The sequence below is a fragment of the Nipponia nippon genome, unplaced genomic scaffold, assembly GCF_047370975.1.
Source record: "Nipponia nippon isolate SJK-2023a ecotype South Korea unplaced genomic scaffold, ASM4737097v1 scaffold_56, whole genome shotgun sequence".
NCBI lineage: Eukaryota > Metazoa > Chordata > Aves > Pelecaniformes > Threskiornithidae > Nipponia > Nipponia nippon.
Window position 1 is genome coordinate 294,026 of NW_028262376.1, and position 17,887 is coordinate 311,912.

The window sequence follows — 17,887 nt, forward strand, 5'->3', positions numbered from 1 at the left end:
CAAACACCAGAGCAAGGACCTAGGCCACCTGGTAAAATCTCAGTTAATGGAGATTTTCAAAATTTTTCGAGACAAGCACCTGATTGAGCTGGAGCTGTCTGAGAAGAGGCTTGGCTGAGAGTCCAGCTGTGGCAAGAGCTGTGGGATTTGGTGTGTAATGGCTGTCAGAACCTGCTTCCCTTTGTATTACTAATGGCAGTGGAGTTGGGTGTCACTGAGCCCCAGAGGAGGATGGGGGTGACCATGCAGCAAAGGTCCTTCCTGAAGGCTGGGGTGTATGGCCAGAGATGGAAATGGCTGGTGGGTGCAACTGGTCTGGGACAAATTTCCTGGGGCAGCTTCCCTGGGGTGTTCAGGGAACATGGCACAGACCCGGCCCCTCTCTTCTGCACCTTGGATGCCTTGCTTCCTTCACCATGACACCTGGCTCTGCACTGGGAGTGCTGGCTGCCCCTACCCTGCACACTCACACACCTTAGCTCTGCACTGGTGGTTTTCTCTCCCGGGCTCTTTCCAGCCCAGCCCAGACCCTCCCCACCTCTCCCCACCTCCCCTGCCCTCTCCCCAGCCCAGCCCAGCCCAGCCTGGGCTGGCTCCATGGCACTGCCCAGCGCAGGCTGCTGCAGAGCTCTGGGCACTCACCCCACAGCCCCAGCCCCTCTGAAGGCCACAGCAGCTGCTGGGGGGCAGACAGCAGGGTTCAGGCTCCCCATCGCCCCACGGCTGCTGCTGGCCACAAGGTCCTGAGGAAACAGAGGCTAGGCTCTCTGGCTCTTCTGAATTCATAATGTAGGTGAACACCAAACCTGACTGAATTTTCCCCCTGCTCTGCTCCCACCAGCCCCACTCCCCAGGACAGCACCAGAGTCCTGGCCCTGGGGGTCCTCAGGCAGCTCCTGCAGCTCTCCTCTCTCCCTTCCCTGTGCCTGCCGAGTCCCCACTGACTCCCATGGCACTGCAGAGTCCTTCTTTGTGGATACCTCCATTTAGCACTTTTCTTTTGGGGGTCTTTACCTTTGACAGTGTTTCAGCTTCTGTCTGTCCATTCATTTCAACCCCAGGGAATATGGTGAGGTCCCAACCTCTCCCCACCCACTCCAAAATAATTTCCAGAGAATCTGGTACATGCCATCAGTCCTGTCATACATGAAGCAATCTGAGGAGATAATGGGGAGCTCATGGACCATCTCCCCTGCCATTGGACACCAAGAAGACAGCCTTTAAAACCAGAACTTTTGATTCAATGGAATTCAGTGATACCAGTTAACGTCAAAACCACTGAGAAGGAAAGAAGAACAGAAACTTTAAACTAAAAACACCTTGGATATTTTCTTGGAAGCAACTTTGGAGGAACTTCAGGCACTGCATCCAGGACATGACCCTTTATTGAAGAGCTGCTATCTGACAGGCCACATCTGACACCGTGTTGTCCAAGGCTCAGACACAACAGGATCAAACGTCCACAGAAGGAGAATAAACCCAGCAAATTATCTCTAAGGAGAATTATCACAAGCAAAAAAATCAGACTCATGGCCTAAGATAAACTGGGAAATGTGCAGAGGACGGGAGGCAGGTTATTGTCAGTGAAATGGCGTCTATTGGATCAGTTTCCATAAGGCATCCTTGATTTCCTGGTTCCTCATGCTGTAGACGAGGGGGTTCACTGCTGGAGGCACCACCGAGTACAGCACCGCCACCACCAGGTTGAGGGATGGGGAGGAGATGGAGGGGGGCTTCAGGTAGGCAAAAAATGAGGTGCTGATAAACAGGGAGACCACGGCCAGGTGAGGGAGGCACGTGGAAAAGGCTTTGTGGCGTCCCTGCTCAGAGGGGATCCTCAGCACGGCCCTGAAGATCTGCATGTAGGAGAAAAGAATGAAAACAAAACACCCAAAGCCCACAAAGACACTGACCACAAGAAGCGCAACCTCCCTGAGGTAGAAGTGTGAGCAAGAGAGCTTGAGGATGTGGGGGATTTCACAGAAGAACTGGTCCACAGCGTTGCCTCGACAGAGGGGTAGTGAAAATGTGTTGGCAGTGTGCAGGAGAGAATTGAGAAACCCAGTGGCCCAGGCAGCTGCTGCCATGTGGACACAAGCTCTGCTGCCCAGGAGGGTCCCGTAGTGCAGGGGTTTGCAGATGGCCACGTAGCGGTCATAGGCCATGATGGTGAGAAAATACAATTCTGCTGAAATCAAAAAGACAAATAGAAAGACTTGGGCAGCACACCCAGAGTACGGAATGGCCCTGGTGTCCCAAAGGGAATTGGCCATGGATTTGGGGACAGTGGTGAAGACGCAGCCCAGGTCGAGGAGGGAGAGGTTGAGGAGGAAGAAGTACATGGGGGTGTGGAGGTGGTGCTCACAGGCTACGGCGGTGATGATGAGGCCATTGCCCAGGAGGGCAGCCAGGTAGATGCCCAGGAAGAGCCAGAAGTGCAAGAGCTGCAGCTCCCGTGTGTCTGCAAACACCAGGAGGAGGAAGTGGGTGATGGAGCTGCTGTTGGACATCTGCTGCCTCTGCACATGGGGATCTGTTCAAGGAGGTAAAGGAAGGGAGAAGTTAGGGCAGAATGTTTGAAAAAAATCTACTCATTTTCTTATAGAACCCCCTCCAAACTGCCTTTCATTTTTCAGGAAGAGCTTTGGTGAGCTCTGGTTGGTGCTGGCTGAGGGTGCCCCAGGGAGCAGCAGGCTCTGCTGGGGGCTCTGCAGGACTCAGTCCTGCCCTACACCAGTAGGTAAATAGGAACTCGGGGTGATCTCAGATTAAATCCCGTCGTGATGTCAAAGAGCTTTTCAGCATTGTCACTCCCAATTCACCTGACTGCAGAGCAGAGCTGTGGGCAGTTTGGGTTGTGCCTTCTGCTCTAGTTGCCCCAGCACAGCTGAGCAGTGGTTGAAATGCAGCAATGCCTGGCATTTCTGCTGCACTGCAAGGGAAACCTTGTGGGTGCTGAGATTGGGCACAGGGACTGTCCCTTAGTGCAGAGTGAGGACAGCCACTCTGTCCATCAGCCCTGCTCTCAGCTGCCCTGTGCTGGCAGCTCTTCCAGCTGGAGGACTATCGCACTCGGGTGTTCCCCCCAAAAGAAAGAGGCCAGTGCTGGGAGCAGAGGAATCCAGTTTCCAAATGCAGATGTCCAAACCCCATAGACACAGGCAGACATTTTAGTTTTTCCCCTCTTTGATGTTCGGACTGATGGGAAGGCCATGTCCCCATGACATTCAGGGCAGAAGCACTGCTGTGTGAGTGAGGAGACCAGGGCGTAGCTCCAGGGAAAGCACCTGCACTGCAGGGGATGGCAGGGAGATACCTGAATCCCTCCTCGCACAGCATTGCTGGCAGCAGTTCTCTCTACCTTCCTGCCAATGGCTCTGCTGCCTGGAGCTCTTCTTGGCCACGACCTGTTTGTCTGTGCCCACATCTCCTCCCTCTCTGTGCTCACAGAGCCCATCCCACCCGCTGTGTGCTCAGCTCTGCCCTGCAGGCACCTCCTGGCAGCAGGACACTGCCCAGGGACATCTCTGGGTGTGCAGGGGCTAAGAAGCAACTCAGGCAAGTCCTAGCGAGAACTGGGGTCTCATTGCCTACTCCAGAGCAGAGAAATAAATGCCCATCTCCCACTGCCCTCCCTGCCCCCGCTAACCAAGAAATGAAAAACTCAAATCACAGGCTCCTTCCCTTTCCTGTAATCCCGTATCTTGACATATTTCTTTGATAGGACATTCTGCAAATGTTCTCCAGGTGATGTAGAAGTCTGAGCAGCCCTGACCCACGCAGCACCCTCTGGACAGCAGAAGCATCCTGCCCTGACAGGGGTCACACCTTCAACCCACAGCTTCTCCCCACAGCTCCCTGGGGAGCTTCCCGAGCAGGCTGAGTGCTGACCGTGGCTGGCGGCAGAGTCCCTGCCCCCGCACACAGCCCCCAGGTGTGCAGGGACCCTGCTCGGAAGGACAGCCCTGGGCACCCCTGCATGCACGCACCTGAACATCCCCCAGGAGAAGGAACCTATGATGTCCTGTCCTCTGACAGTGTGGCAGGGTATCCCTATTTTGGACACGTCCTTCTCCACAGTAAAGGAACCCTGAGAGCCATCCTGCCAATTCCTAGCTGCAGCATGATGTGCCATGTCTAGGAGAGCCCTCCAAGACAGTCATGTGCATTGCTTCGCTCCCAGAGACTTACTGTGTTAAGGGCTGTGAAGCTTTCTCCCACAGTGAGCTCTCAGCATTGTTCCACCTCATGCAGCCAGTAACATCCCTCTTACTTCTCTCATCTCCCCTCGGTGCCTGCAGGCAGTGCCCTCAGCCCTGCTGCCCTTTGCAGGGGAGCTGCTCCTGGGCAGAGCTGTCTCTCTGCAGTGCTGCCCACTTGCCAGCAGCTCCCTCCATGCCAGGAGCCCAGCCCAGCTCAGCAGCAGAGGCCCAGCCCAAGGCACCACTTTCTCTGCCCCTCTGGGCTCCCTCCAGGTGTCCCTGGGGCTGCAGGGGAACCTGCTGGGAAACAGGCTGAAGGCATCACTCATGTTCCCTCCCTCAACTTCTCTTCTGTGGTGTCATTACTCCTATTAGAAGAATAGTTGGGCATGAGAATTACTTTTTTTGTCCCATCCTTAGAGAGGACACCCAGGAAGGTGACCGGGAAGGATCTAATTTCTCCAAGCTGGGAGGACGTGTTCTGTTGAGTGAATTTAGGCATTTCATCCTGGGTCCTTAGATCTGGGGCTAGTAAGACAGGCAGATCTCTTTTGTCCATGCCCTCTCTGCCTTTGCACACATGGGGCCTTGGACACTTGGTACCAGGGTTCCTTATGGCAAATATGAGCTTGCCTGGTTCCACAGCTGCAGTGCATCAGCCCAAATGTGCAGCAGTGCTCTCAGCCAGGGGCACAGACAGGATCAATGGGAGCCATTAATGTTGGAGACAGAGCTGTGACATTGATGAAATAAACTGCCAAAGCATGGTGGCAGAGCTCCGGACAGCTGGTCTTCAAGGACAGCATCCTCCAAGCTCAGCAAGGGTCCAGATCGAAATTCAGTCTAAACTTGAAAGGCAACTGAAGGGCACCATAAGGAGTGTTTACTGCTTCAGGAAAAGGAAAAGATCCTGTGTGGCCACTGCTGAATTCAGCAAGAGCAGGAGTAGATAGAGATATGAGATTGTGTGTGTCCTCTTTGCCTCGGTCTTCCCCAGCAAGGTCTCCCAGGCCTCTGTGACTCAGGGCAGGACTCTGGAGGAGATCAAACAGCAGTGCATGTGGATCAAGTCAGGGATCACAAATGCTTCCCAGTCTATGGGACAGGAGGGGCAGCATCGCAGGGAGCTGAGTGAGCAGGCCAATGGCACTGTGAGGCCACTCTCCAGCATCTTTCAAAGGTCAGGGAGTCTGTGGGAACGCCCTGACAACGGCGAAAATGCAAATGTTGCAAACACTTTTCTAAAATGCCCAAAGGATGCACAGAAGAGCAAATGGCTGTGTCCCAGATCATGTTCAGTCGGATCCCATTTCTGGGTGTCTGAAAGAGAAGGGGACTGGGTTTACCCAGGGGAGCTTGTCTCTCACCATCCTCTTAGCTTTCTGTGCTGAAAGGACAGGATTGCTGGACCCAGGGAGAGCAGTGGTTGTCTTTTAACCTCGAAGTCAGTCAAGTTTTCAACATCACGCCTCCTCAATATTCTCATGCCCAAGTTAGGGTATTGTGGTCTGCCTGAGTGGATAAGTAGATGCATAAATAACCAGATGGATGGTCGGGCTCAGAGGGACTTGGTCAATGCATGGTACTCTGCCTGGAGGCACCTAGCTAGCAGGGTCCTGCAGGGGGCTGTCCTGCCACCTGCCCTGTTGAACTTGTTTTTAATGACCTGGAGGGGATGAAAGAGTGCTTTTTCATAACATTTGTAGAAGACACCACACTGAGGAGAGCAGACACTGCCCTGGAGGGCAGGGTGGCCATCCCAAAGGACAAAGACAAGCTGGAGTGATGGGCCAATAGGAACCTCAGGATAGGCAATAAGTTGTGGCCTTGAGATCGACTAAGCCCATGCAACGATGGGCAGCAGCTCTGTGGAAAGGCTTTGGTGGTCCTTGGGTTCCATTAGGCAAAAGAGGAGCAATCAGGAAAGAAGGCCAACAGCCTCCTGGGCTGTAGGAGCCAGAGCACAGCCAGCCTGCTCAGCACTTTTCACACCATAGCCAGAATAATTTCCTAGGTTTTGACATCCCACAATGCCAGAGAGACCTCAGCATAGTGGAGCCAGGTCAGTGGAGGGCCACCAAGGTCAGTGGGGTTGGAGAACTTGTACTGGGAGAAGAGGCTTAAAGAGCTGGGCTTGTTCAGACAGGAGCAGAGAGGATCTTGTGGGAAACATGTAGCAGCATCGCACGGTTCCCAGGAAGACGGAGTCAGGCTCATGTCTGTGACACAAGGACAAGAGGCCATGGACTGAAACAAGAGAGGGTCAGGCTAGATAGAGGCAGAAACTTTCCCAGTATAAGGATATTCAAGTGCTGGAAGCTGTTTCCCAGGGAGCGTGCACTGGCTCTGTCCTGGACTGGGACCAAGATGTGTTTGGATAAAGGCCTGAGTACTCTGTCTGAGCCTGCTTTGGACAGGAGGTTGGACCAGACACCTCCCGAGGTCCCTTCCAGCCTGAATGATGCTGTCCTTCCTTCCCCTTCATGTTTTCCAATTTGGGAGAGCTCTCAGGATTTCCCTGGCCCCAGAAGACATTCACATCAGGTTCAGGACTGCTTCACAGGTGTCCCCAAACAGCCCTGACCACATCCTTTGCTTCCCTTCTCATTTGCCCAAAGCCAACTTCTTCTCTTCCACTATCCTTATACCGTCCAAAAAATAACAGCCTACAGTGTTAATGCTTTCAGAGCCAGTTGCTCAAGAAATGTCAGCATCCACGTACAGAGTCTACAAATGAGCCTGGCATTGAATCCATCATTGCGGAAAGAGACAAGAGGGATTTGACCAGCTCCTTGAATCCAGGAATCGGTATGCCATGCCTCCTGAGATTCCCAGGAACACCTGAATTGGAAGTGCAGAGAAGTGTGAGTCCTCTTTAGGTGTCCAGGAGACAGGGAGAAGAGAGCACGTTTCAGTTTTCCAAATGCCATGACAGTGAGCAGACCATCCTTCCCTTGGCCTCTGGCATCCCATTTCTTGAGATGCAAACCTGGTGAGTCTTGTGCGAATGATGCATCAATTATCCATCAGGTGTTTCTGTGATTTCCCTAAAAGCAGCAGTACCTATTTTTAAAAAAAAAACAAAAAAAAAATGAACCAAAGACAACTTTTTCCTAAGAGATGGTGAAAAAGCCCTGTCATGGTCCAGAAAGCTCAACACGAGCTCTGGAGGCAGCGAGGAAGATGATAAAAAGCACCAGGAAGATCCAAAGTGCTGAAGGCCTCTTCTGAAGAGTGAGTGGCCCTGAGCAGCAGTGATTGGCCATGTGCAGGTCTGGGAGAGAGGTCAGGGGATGTCAGTGAGAAAGGAGAGGGGTGGCTGATGGCTTTAGTGAATCCTTAAAACCATGTCTGAATCCAGCAATGGAAAGCAGTGGATGTCTGATGGTGGAGGAGGAAGAAGATGATTGTCCTGGGAAGATGGCAGGATGGAAGGCCCCTCCTGTGCAAATCAGGGATGATACAGACATTTCCATCGCATGTGCATGGCTCAGCCTGACCGATGGGAAACGCCCACTGCTTGGGGTGTCTCTGCTCAGTCATGCCCCATGAGCTGACCTGGCTCTCCTCCCCTCCCTCACTCCTCACACTTGGGTGGGTGTCAGGAAACCTCCCTGAGCCTGGAGGATGCACAGCCCTCCTGGGGTGAGGTCCCACCACTGCGGGAGAAGAGGGAGGGTGGGTGAGACACATGGGCATGCAGGGGGAGAGCAGTGCAGGTGCAGCAGTGAGGGCATTGAAGGCAGGAAGAAGACTTGACATGTCGGGGGCTGTCATGCTGAAGTGAAATAGGTTGAGTCCTGATTTGGAGGCAGCAGCAGAAGGAGGATGGGCAGTTGAGTGCTGGGATGGGGAGCTAAACAGAGGATTCTAGCATATGTCTGGGCCTTGGAACTCTTGGGTGAGAAAGCAGCACTAGCAAGGCTTTGGAAGAAACGGGATGGGTTGTGGGGAAGTCAGAGGCATTGGCAAATGCTCAGAAACACAGAGCTTGGTGCTGGAAGCAAGGAAGCAGGCACAGGCACAGGTCAGTGTAGCTGTGGTGGGGGTGGCCAAGGGCCTTGGTGGGGCTTTGACACCCCAAGAGAACTGGGACCCTTGTCCACTCAGCTATGGCTTCTGTCTCTTCCACTGAGACCCACGAGAGGACATGAGGTCCTTACAGCTCCAGCGCCTCGTTGCCTTCTCCTCACCCACCCTCCATAGAGCCTGGCAGGTGTCCTACCACTGGCCTGCACCTGCCATCACACACTCCCACATCACAATGCTCCCAGGCAGAGCCCAGAGCATCACAAGAGGGAAAGGAGCACCCGCTGCAGGGGATGGGGGTCAGGGCTTGGCCATCCTGCTTGGTGAAGCACATCAAGGGCTTTCACAGTGTGAAAACATCTCACATTGAAATGTCCTCCTGTACCAAGTGCCTCCGACTCCCTGCTTCACCATCCCCCAGGGACAGGAACCTTGTCTGCTCATTCCCTGTATGGTCTCTTCAGTGATGGCCTTCAGCAGGGCCTGCTAACACCCTCCGAAACCTTCAGCTGTGCTGCTTTTACTTCTCTGGAGGCTTGCTGTCTTTCAGGAGCTCCAGTCCAGGAACTTAGCACAAGAGGGCTCATTACCACACAAAGCACCACAAGGAGCCAAGCCTGGGCAGAATTTCCTTTACTCTTCAATTCTTATGAGGCTTAATAAAGACATTTCAGGCATGTAGTCAAAGTGAAAAGATGTCAAAGCAAAGAGGCAAAGTGAATCAAATGCTTGATTTTGAATAGGCATTAATCCCAGCTTATTTGGCTTATACAAATGTCTTCAAGTGGAGTCTGCACCATCAAGATCCATGTGGATGGACTGGCACAGCCACCCCCAGCAGGGGGAATCTCCATCTGCTAGGCTGAGGCATGCATTCAAGATGCAAACCTCTGCAGTGCCCACTTGTTCCAGGCCTCCAGGCAGAGTGTGACTCAATCTGCATGGCCCTCTAAGCCTCTGTCAGCTCATTTTGCTTTTGCTACCCATCCCTGCAACTCTCAAGCCTATGGGAGCTTTGGCATCCTCCTTACATACAAGGGTAAGACTTCTAAATAGCAAGTCTATGAAGCCAGATGGTTTTTGTGATCTCACATGCATTGGGACATCTCCAGAAAACCACAGCTTTGTCATTCAAGAAACAGAATCTGCCACCAACCTGCCTCCTGCCCCTGCCCCTGCCCCATCCCCCACTCAGGTCCAGAGAACCAGCCACCAGGGAAGATGTCCAAACTCCATACATTACCCCCCAGAGCATGAGATGTCTTTCAGCCATACCCAGTGTTTCTTTTGGCTCTTTCCAGCAAGCTCTTGATTCAGAACATTGGCTTTCCTCATTGCTCTCCAATACTGTTTAATTTTCTTCATTGACAGCATCAGCCAGCCCTCCAGTTGCCTCCATTAGGTGGTCTTACTCATCCTGTGTTGTGTGGATCTATGACATCCATAACAGCATGTAGGTGCCTCAGTCTCCTTATGTTGATTTGAGGGTTTGCACTGCTTGGTTAATAATCTTCATAAGTAAAATTCACCTCTTCTCCACACATATCTGTAGGAGAGCTGTTTATGTTGAATGATGCCTTTCTAGACTCTCTGTCCCTTAAGAGAAGCACACAGTATCTGAACACTTTCAAAAAATCCTGCTTGGTAGAAACATTAACCTGAACTAAACCTTTGACAGTAGGACAAAATTCAGCTCTGTGTGTGGACTGCAAAAGCAGTGAGGAACCCTCTCCTTTCTTCCTTTCTCCCCATCACTTGCTCAGGTCTTGGGAGGAGAAGAAATTAAGAAAGGTGACATTCCTGGCTGCCAGTTACTGAATTCTGCTCCCATGAGTGCCTGATGTCGAGACCCTCAGCTTCAGCTGAATCTCTTCTCTTTGGGAACACTGCAAGGCAGTGGCTCCGATGTCATGCTGTGTGTGCAGATGCCCGACACTCGGACAAGATAACACCGTGAGCAATTGCAGGACACTACAGGTAATGTAAGGGGTGACCTGTTTCAAGGATTTGCTGCCCAAGGTAGAAAGTAGCACAGCAACCATCTCGGAAACACCACAGGAGGATGTAAAAGAAGACAAGCATGGCCAATGTGGAAAGGATTAACAAATGTGGTGGGTTGACCCCAGCCAGTAACTAATCAGCCACCCAGTCACTTGCCCACTCCCCCAACAGCAGCCTGGGGAAGAGAATTGGAAAGGTAAAAGTGAGAAAAACTCATGGGTTGGAATTAAAAAAGGCCTTCATCACACATAAGGGTGACTTGGGAAGGCAAATGTCATAACCACAAATGTCCTCCCTTCCTGTTGCTTTTCCTTATCTTATATTGCTGAGCGTAATACCCTCTGGAATGGAATATCCCTTTGGTCATTTGGGGTCAGCTGTTCTGGCTGCATCCCCTCCCAACTTCTTGCCCAACCCCAGCCCACTCGTTGGAAGGGCAGCATGAGAAACAGCATGAGAAGGCCTTCCTGTTGTTTAAGCACTGTTCAGCCACAGCTAAAAGAGTTTTGGTCACAAATCCAAAACATGGATCCCTATGGATTTTTATGAAGACTATGAACTCTACCCCCAGCCAGCCAGGGCAGGCTGGCCTTTTTGGAAGGTGTGAGAATGAGAACAGTGAAGAATTTGAGAGGGGGAAAAAGGGAAGCAGTAAATTAAAGATGAGGCCAGGGATGGCAACGAGACTGTTTGGGGTGGCTGTGCTGCTGCCTTCTACCTGATGTGAATTATTTCCACAGTCAGAGGGAACGTGAGGGCTTTCCCTCATGTTGAGGACACGGAGAGGTGAGGAATGAGAGTGTCATTCAGGCTGGAAGGGACCTGGCTAGATATCTGTAGAAAACATCCTGCTCAAAGCAGGATCACACCAGGTTGCTCATGGTTTTCTCCAGATGGGTCTGAGAAACTTCCAGGGATGGAGGCAGTGCACACGATCTGGGAAATGGCTTCCCATGTCTGGCTGTCCCTGTCCTCACCTTGCAAGAGTTTCTCCCTATCTTGAGCCTGACCCCCTCGTGTTCCAGCTCATTGCCTCCTGTGCTCCTGCCTTGCACCACAGTGTCTTCTTGGGAACCTCACCGTAGGCAATGCAAGTCTCTTCCATCCTCCCCACAAAGCCCTCCATTCTCCAGGGTGAACAAGCCCAGCTCCCTCAGCCTCTCCTAACAGGACCAGTGCTCCAACCTGGGCCATCTCTGTGGCCCTCCACTGAAATTTGCGGATCCTCCAGCTTACCAATGTCTCTCTGGCATTGCGGGGAAACAAAACCTGGACAAGTATTCTGGATGTGGTGCCACAAGTGCTGAGCAGAGGGAGAGAATCACTTGCCCTGGCTGTGCTCCTGCTCACACGGCCCAGGATGTTGTTGGCCATCTTTGCTGATGGCTCATAGTTTGCCTAATGGAACCCAAAGACCAGCAGACCCTTTCCTGCAGAGCTGCTACCCGCCTAGGCAGTCCCTGTCATAGGACATTTCAGGGTCTACATCCACTTTAAGAGCAGGTGGAATCTTTACTGGATATCCTGAGGTTTCTATGTCCTTTGGGATGGCAGCCCTGCCCTCCAGCCCTGCCCTGCTCTCTTCACTGGGATGTCTTCTACAAATGTTATGAAAAAGTACTCTCTCCAATCCCCCAGGTCATTCAAAAGATGTGAAACAGGGCAGGTTGCAAGCTAGACCCCTGCAGGACCCTACTAGCTAGATGCCTCCCAACAGAGCACCATGCATGTACCACACTCCTCCAAGCCCAACTGCTCTCCAGCTGGTTTTTTACAAAACTACTTATCCACCCATGCAGCCCATACTGTCCTAACATGGACACAAGAAATTTCTGGAGGGATGATGCTGAAAGCCTTGATGACTTCCAGGTAAAAGACCATCTCTGCTCTCCCTGCATCCAGCAATCCTGTCCTTTCATCACAGAAAGCAAAGAGGATGGTGAGAGACAAGCTCCCCTGGGTAAATCCAGTCCCCTTCTCTTTCAGACACCGAGAAACGGGATCCGAGTGGACACGCACTGGGGCACAACCTTTCATTCCCCTGCTCATCATTTGGGTATTCTGGAAAGGTGTATGCATTGTAGAGGTGCTGCCAGTGATCAGGGAGTCCCCACAGTCTCCGTGACCTTGCAAAGATGATGGAGAGCTGAAAGAGGGAAAACCCAGGGAACTACAGGCCTGTCAGCCTGACCTCGGTGCCGGGGAAGGTCATGGAGCACATCATCTTGAGTGCCATTATGCAGCAAGTGCGGGACAACCGAGGGATCGGGCCCAGCCAGCATGGGTTTATGAAAGGGAGATCCTGTTTCAGTAACCTGGTCTCCTTCTGTGACAAGGTGACCCGCTTAGTGGATGAGGGGAAGGCTGTGGATGTTGTCTACTTGGACTTTAGTAAGGCCTTTGACACTGTCTCCCACAGCATTCTTGTGGAGAAGCTGGCTGTTCACAGCTTGGATGGGTGCACTCTGCGCTGGGTTAAAAACTGGCTGGACGGCCAAGCCCAGAGAGTGGTGATGAGTGTAGTCAAATCCAGTTGGTGGCCGGTCAAGAGTGGTGTTCCCCAGGGCTCAGTGTTGGGACCGGTCCTGTTCAACGTCTTCATTGATGATCTGGATGAGGGGATCGAGTGCACCCTCAGTAAGTTAGCAGATGACACCGAGTTGGGTGGAAGTGTCAATCTGCTGGAGGGCAGGAAGGCCCTGCAGAGGGACCTGGACAGGCTGGATCATTGGGCTGGGGCCAACTGTATGAGTTGCATACCCCATGCAACGCTACAGGCTGTGGGAGGAGTGGCTGGAGAGCTTCCTGGCTGAAAAGGACCTGGGGGTGTTGGTTGATAACCACCAGAACATGAGCCAGCAGTGTGCCCCCGTGGCCAAGAGGGCCAATGGCATCCTGGCCTGTATCAAGAATAGTGTGGCCAGCAGGACCACGGAGGTGATAGTGCCCCTGTACTGGGCACTGGTGAGGCCGCACCTCGAGTCCTGTGTTCAGTTTTGGGCCCCTCACTCCAAGAAGGCCATTGAGGTGTTGGAGTGTGGCCAAAGAAGGGCAACGAAGTTGGTGAAGGGTCTGGAGCACAAGTCTTACGAGGAGCGGCTGAGGGAACTGGGGTTGTTTAGCCTGGAGAAGAGGAGGCTGAGGGGAGACCTTATTGCTCTCTGCAACTGCCTGAAAGGAGGTTGTAGCGAGGTGGGGGTCGGTCTCTTCTCCCTAGTAATGAGTGATAGGACAAGAGGAAACGGCCTCAAGCTGTGCCAGGGCAGGTTTAGGTTAGACATTAGGAAAAACTTCTTCACCAAAAGGGTGGTCAAGCATTCGAACAGGCTGCCCAGGGCAGTGGTTGAGTCTCCATCCCTGGAGGTATTTAAAGAACGGATAGATGTGGTGCTTGAGGACATGGTATAGATGGACTTGGCAGTGTTAGGTTAACGGTTGGACTCGATGATCTTAAGGGTCTTTTCCAACCTTGACGATTCTATGATTCTATGATTCTATGAAAATAAGACTTTTCTTCAGCCTGTTTCCCAGCAGGTTCCCCTGGAGCCCCAGGGACACCTGGAGGGAGCCCAGAGGGGCAGAGAAAGTGCTGCCTTGGGCTGGGCCTCTGCTGCTGAGCTGGGCTGGGCTCCTGGCATGGAGGGAGCTGCTGGCAAGTGGGCAGCACTGCAGAGAGACAGCTCTGCCCAGGAGCAGCTCCTCTGCAAAGGGCAGCAGGGCTGAGGGCACTGCCTGCAGGCACCGAGGGGAGATGAGAGAAGTAAGAGACATGTTACAGGCTGTGTGAAGTAGGAGGATTCTGAGAGCTCACTGCAGGGAGTCATCATCACATGACTCTACATGGTAAGTCTCCGGGTGCAGGACAACGTAGCTGGTGTTCCTGGAGGGATATCCAAAAGCTGGTATTTCTGACAGCACATAGGATCTTTCAGGAGGACTCTCACAGTGTCTCTAACGTAGGGGAGGAGGATGTACGTGGAGTAGGGCTTCCCTGATGCACCACAAGGGCAGGGCAGAATGGCTGCCTTCTTCTAGGTACCACTCCATGGTATTGAAGATAGGTGTGCAGCCAAGGGTGCCCAGGGCTGTCCTTCAGAGCACTAGGGAGAAGCTGTGGGTGGAAGCAGTGACCTGTGGCAGGGCAGGATCCTTCTGCTGTCCAGAGGGTGCAGCATGAGACAGGGCAGCTCAGACTTCTACATCACCTGGAGGACATTTACAGAGGGTCATTTTAAAGATGGATGTCATGGTAGGGGATTACATGAAAGGGAAGGTGTTTGTGTGCTGAGTTTTCTCCTCTTGGTTGGCTAACTGGGCAGTGGGAGATGGGCATTTATTTCTCTGCTCTGGAGTAGGCAATGAGACCCCAGTTCTCGCTAGGACCTCTCTGAGCTGCTCCTTAGCCCCTGCACACCCAGAGATGCCCCTGGGCAGTGCCCTGCTGCCAGGAAGTGCCTGCAGGGCAGAGCTGAGCACACAGCGGGTGGGATGGGCTCTGTGAGCATGGAGAGGGAGGGGAAGTGGTGACAGAGAAAGAGCTCCTGGCCAAGAAGAGCTCCAGGCAGCAGAGACATGGGCAGGAAGGAAGGGAGACAGGTGTGGGGGGTGAGGATTCAAGTGCAGCTCAGACACTAACGCTGCGTGTGCTGTCATGCACATATGGCCATGGAGGATAAGCATCCAGCTCACACCCTGTTCACCTGTGGGGCTCTGGGTACTGCAGTGTGTGCGGCTCGCAGGGATCTCACCCTCCCTTCAGGACATAACAAATGCAGGAGAGTTTTCTCTGTCCTTGGGAGGTCCTGCTGGGCTGCAGGCTGCCCTCCCGTAGGGCACAGCTCTCCCAGGGCATCTCTGTGTTTTGCAGGAGCCCCATGGAGAAGACACCTCGGTGCTAAGGCCATTGAAATGCTGCTGGGTGGCTGCATGTGGGCAGCTGTCATGAGCCCTCTTTGTCCCTGGTTGGGAGGGCAGAGCTGAGATCCTCCTCAGGTGCGATGAGATGGGGTGAGGGGTTTGGAGATCTCCACTTGGAAAAGGGATTCCTTTGCTCCCAGCAGTGGCCTCTTTCTTTTGGGGGAACACCCGAGTGCAATAGTCCTCCAGCTGGAAGAGCTGCCAGCCCAGGGCAGCTGAGAGCAGAGCTGATGGACAGAGCGGCTGTCCTTACTCTGCACTAAGGGGCAGTCCCTGTGCCCAATCTCAGCACCCACAAGGTTTCCCTTGCAGTGCAGCAGAAAAGCCAGGCATTGCTGCATTCAAACCACTCCTCAGCTGTGCTGGGGCAACTAGAGCAGAAGGCACAACCCAGACTGCCCACAGCTCTGCTCTGCAGTCAGGTGAATTGGGAGCCACAATGCTGAAAAGCTCTTTGACATCACGACTGGATTTAATCTGAGATCACCCTGAGTTCCTACTTACCCACTGCTGTAGGGCAGGACTGAGTCCTGCAGAGCCCCCAGCAGAGCCTGCTGCTCCCTGGGGCAGCCTCAGCCAGCACCAACCAGAGCTCACCAAAGGTCTTCCCGAAAAGAGAAAGGCTCTTTGGGGGCTTCCTATAAGAAAGTCAGTAGATTTTTCTCAAAGCAGTCTGCCCTAACTTCTCCCTTCCTTTACCTCCTTGAACAGATCCCCATGTGCAGAGGCAGCAGATGTCCAACAGCAGCTCCATCACCCAGTTCATCCTCCTGGCGTTTGCAGACACAAGGGAGCTGCAGCTCTTGCACTTCTGGCTCTTCCTGGGCATCTACCTGGCTGCCCTCCTGGGCAATGGCCTCATCATCATTGCCGTAGCCTCTGACCACCACCTCCACACCCCCATGTACTTCTTCCTCCTCAACCTCTCTGTTCTTGACCCGGGCTCCATCTCCACCACTCTCCCCAAAGCCATGGCCAGTTCCCTTTGGGACACCAGGGACATCTCCTATGCAGGATGTGCTGCCCAAGTTTTCCTGTTGGTAGTTTTGATTTCAGCAGAGTATTTTATTCTCACCATCATGGCCTATGACCGCTACATTGCCATCTGCAAGCCCTTGCACTATGGGACCCTCCTGGGCAGCAGAGCTTGTGTCCACATGGCAGCAGCTGCCTGGGGCAGTGGCTTCCTCTATGCTCTCCTGCACACGGCCAATACGTTTTCCATACCCCTCTGCCACGGTAATGTTGTGGACCAGTTCTTCTGTGAAATCCCCCCAATCCTCAAGCTTTCCTGCTCACACTCCTACCTCAGGGAGGTTGGACTTCTTGTGGTTAGTGGTTTTCTTTTTTTGGGATGTTTTGTTTTCATCGTGCTGTCCTACGTGCAGATCTTGAGGGCCGTGCTGAGGATCCCCTCTGAGCAGGGACGCCACAAAGCCTTTTCCACGTGCCTCCCTCACCTGGCCGTGGTCTCCCTGTTTATCAGCACCTCATTTTTTGCCTACCTGAAGCCCCCCTCCATCTCCTCACCATTTCTAGACCTGGTGGTGGCAGTGATGTACTCGGTTGTGCCCCCTGCAATGAACCCCCTCATCTACAGCATGAGGAACAAGGAAATCAAGGATGCAGTATGGCAACTGATCCAATCAGTGCTGTTTCACTGACAATAGTCTGCCTCCCCTCCTCTGCACATTTCCCAGAGTTTATCTTATGCCACGAGTCTGCTTTTCTCTCTTTTCATAATTCTACTTTGAGATAATTTTCTGGGTTTATATTCCTTCTGTGTGGAGATTTGATCCTGCTGAGTCTGACACTTGCACAATACTGTGTCAGATGTGGCCTGTCAGCTTGCAACTCTTCAATAAAAGGGCACCTCCTGGGTGCAGTGCCTGAAGGCTGGGCTCTTCCACCAGAGCTGCTTCCAAGAAAATGTCTAAGGAAGTGGTCTTTTATATTTTCTGTTCTCCTTTTGTTCTCAGTGGTGTTGGGGTTAAGCTCAAGGTAACGCTGGGTTCCATTGGATCAAAAGTTCTGGTTTTAAAGGACTCCAGGACTCTGCTGGCTGCCTTTGCTACCAGGTCACACTGCTGGGTCATGTTTTGCCTTCTGTCTCCCAGCACCATGAGGGCCTTTTCCGCAGAGCTGTTCGCCAGCCAGGCAGTCCCCAGGCCCTGCAACTGCAGGCTGTTAGGCTCTCCTAGGCACAGGGCATGGTCCATCTTCTATTTCCTGAAGTTCCTGATGGGACAGTCCTTCTGCCTGTCAGGTTTTGCCCTGAATGGCATCCCTAGCCACAGGAATGGTCCTTCCAATTTAGTGCCACCCACAAACGTGGTGACAGTTGCCTCCTCCGGGTTGTGGATACAGGTGTTAAACTGCACAGGGCTCAGGAGAGTCCCCTGTGCTGCCCCAGAATGCCCCAGTATGGCCCACTGGCCTCCAGGTAGGGTGTGACCCCTTCTCCACTGCTCTCTCAGCCTCATCCTCCAACTGGTGTTTCACCCATCTCTTTGTCAACCCATCCAGACTGTTATGCCCCAATGGGGGTACAAGGATATCGAGGGAGACCATGCCAAGAGTTTTGCTGAAGCTGAGGTAAACGGCATCCAGTGTTGTCCCCTTGTGCATGAAAGCAGTTCCTTCATCAGGAAGGCCATCAGGTTGGTGAGGCATGATTTACCCTTGGCTAATCCATGCTGACTGCATTTGGACACCTCCTGCTCTTTGAGGTGCCCAGC

The 17,887-nt window shown here is 52.9% G+C and overlaps 2 protein-coding genes across 2 annotated transcripts; one reads left to right on the forward strand and one right to left on the reverse strand.

Moving 5' to 3' along the window:
• Positions 1-1,595: 1,595 nt before the first annotated feature.
• On the reverse strand, positions 1,596-2,510 carry LOC148051715 (olfactory receptor 14C36-like). Its single transcript, XM_087735398.1, has one exon. The coding sequence runs from the start codon at positions 2,508-2,510 to the stop codon at positions 1,596-1,598; it is 915 nt and encodes a 304-aa protein (XP_087591524.1).
• A 13,301-nt stretch (positions 2,511-15,811) lies between these two features.
• On the forward strand, positions 15,812-16,813 carry LOC104018516 (olfactory receptor 14A16). Its single transcript, XM_009471664.2, has one exon. The coding sequence runs from the start codon at positions 15,884-15,886 to the stop codon at positions 16,811-16,813; it is 930 nt and encodes a 309-aa protein (XP_009469939.2). The 5' UTR covers positions 15,812-15,883.
• The last annotated feature ends 1,074 nt before the right edge of the window (positions 16,814-17,887 follow it).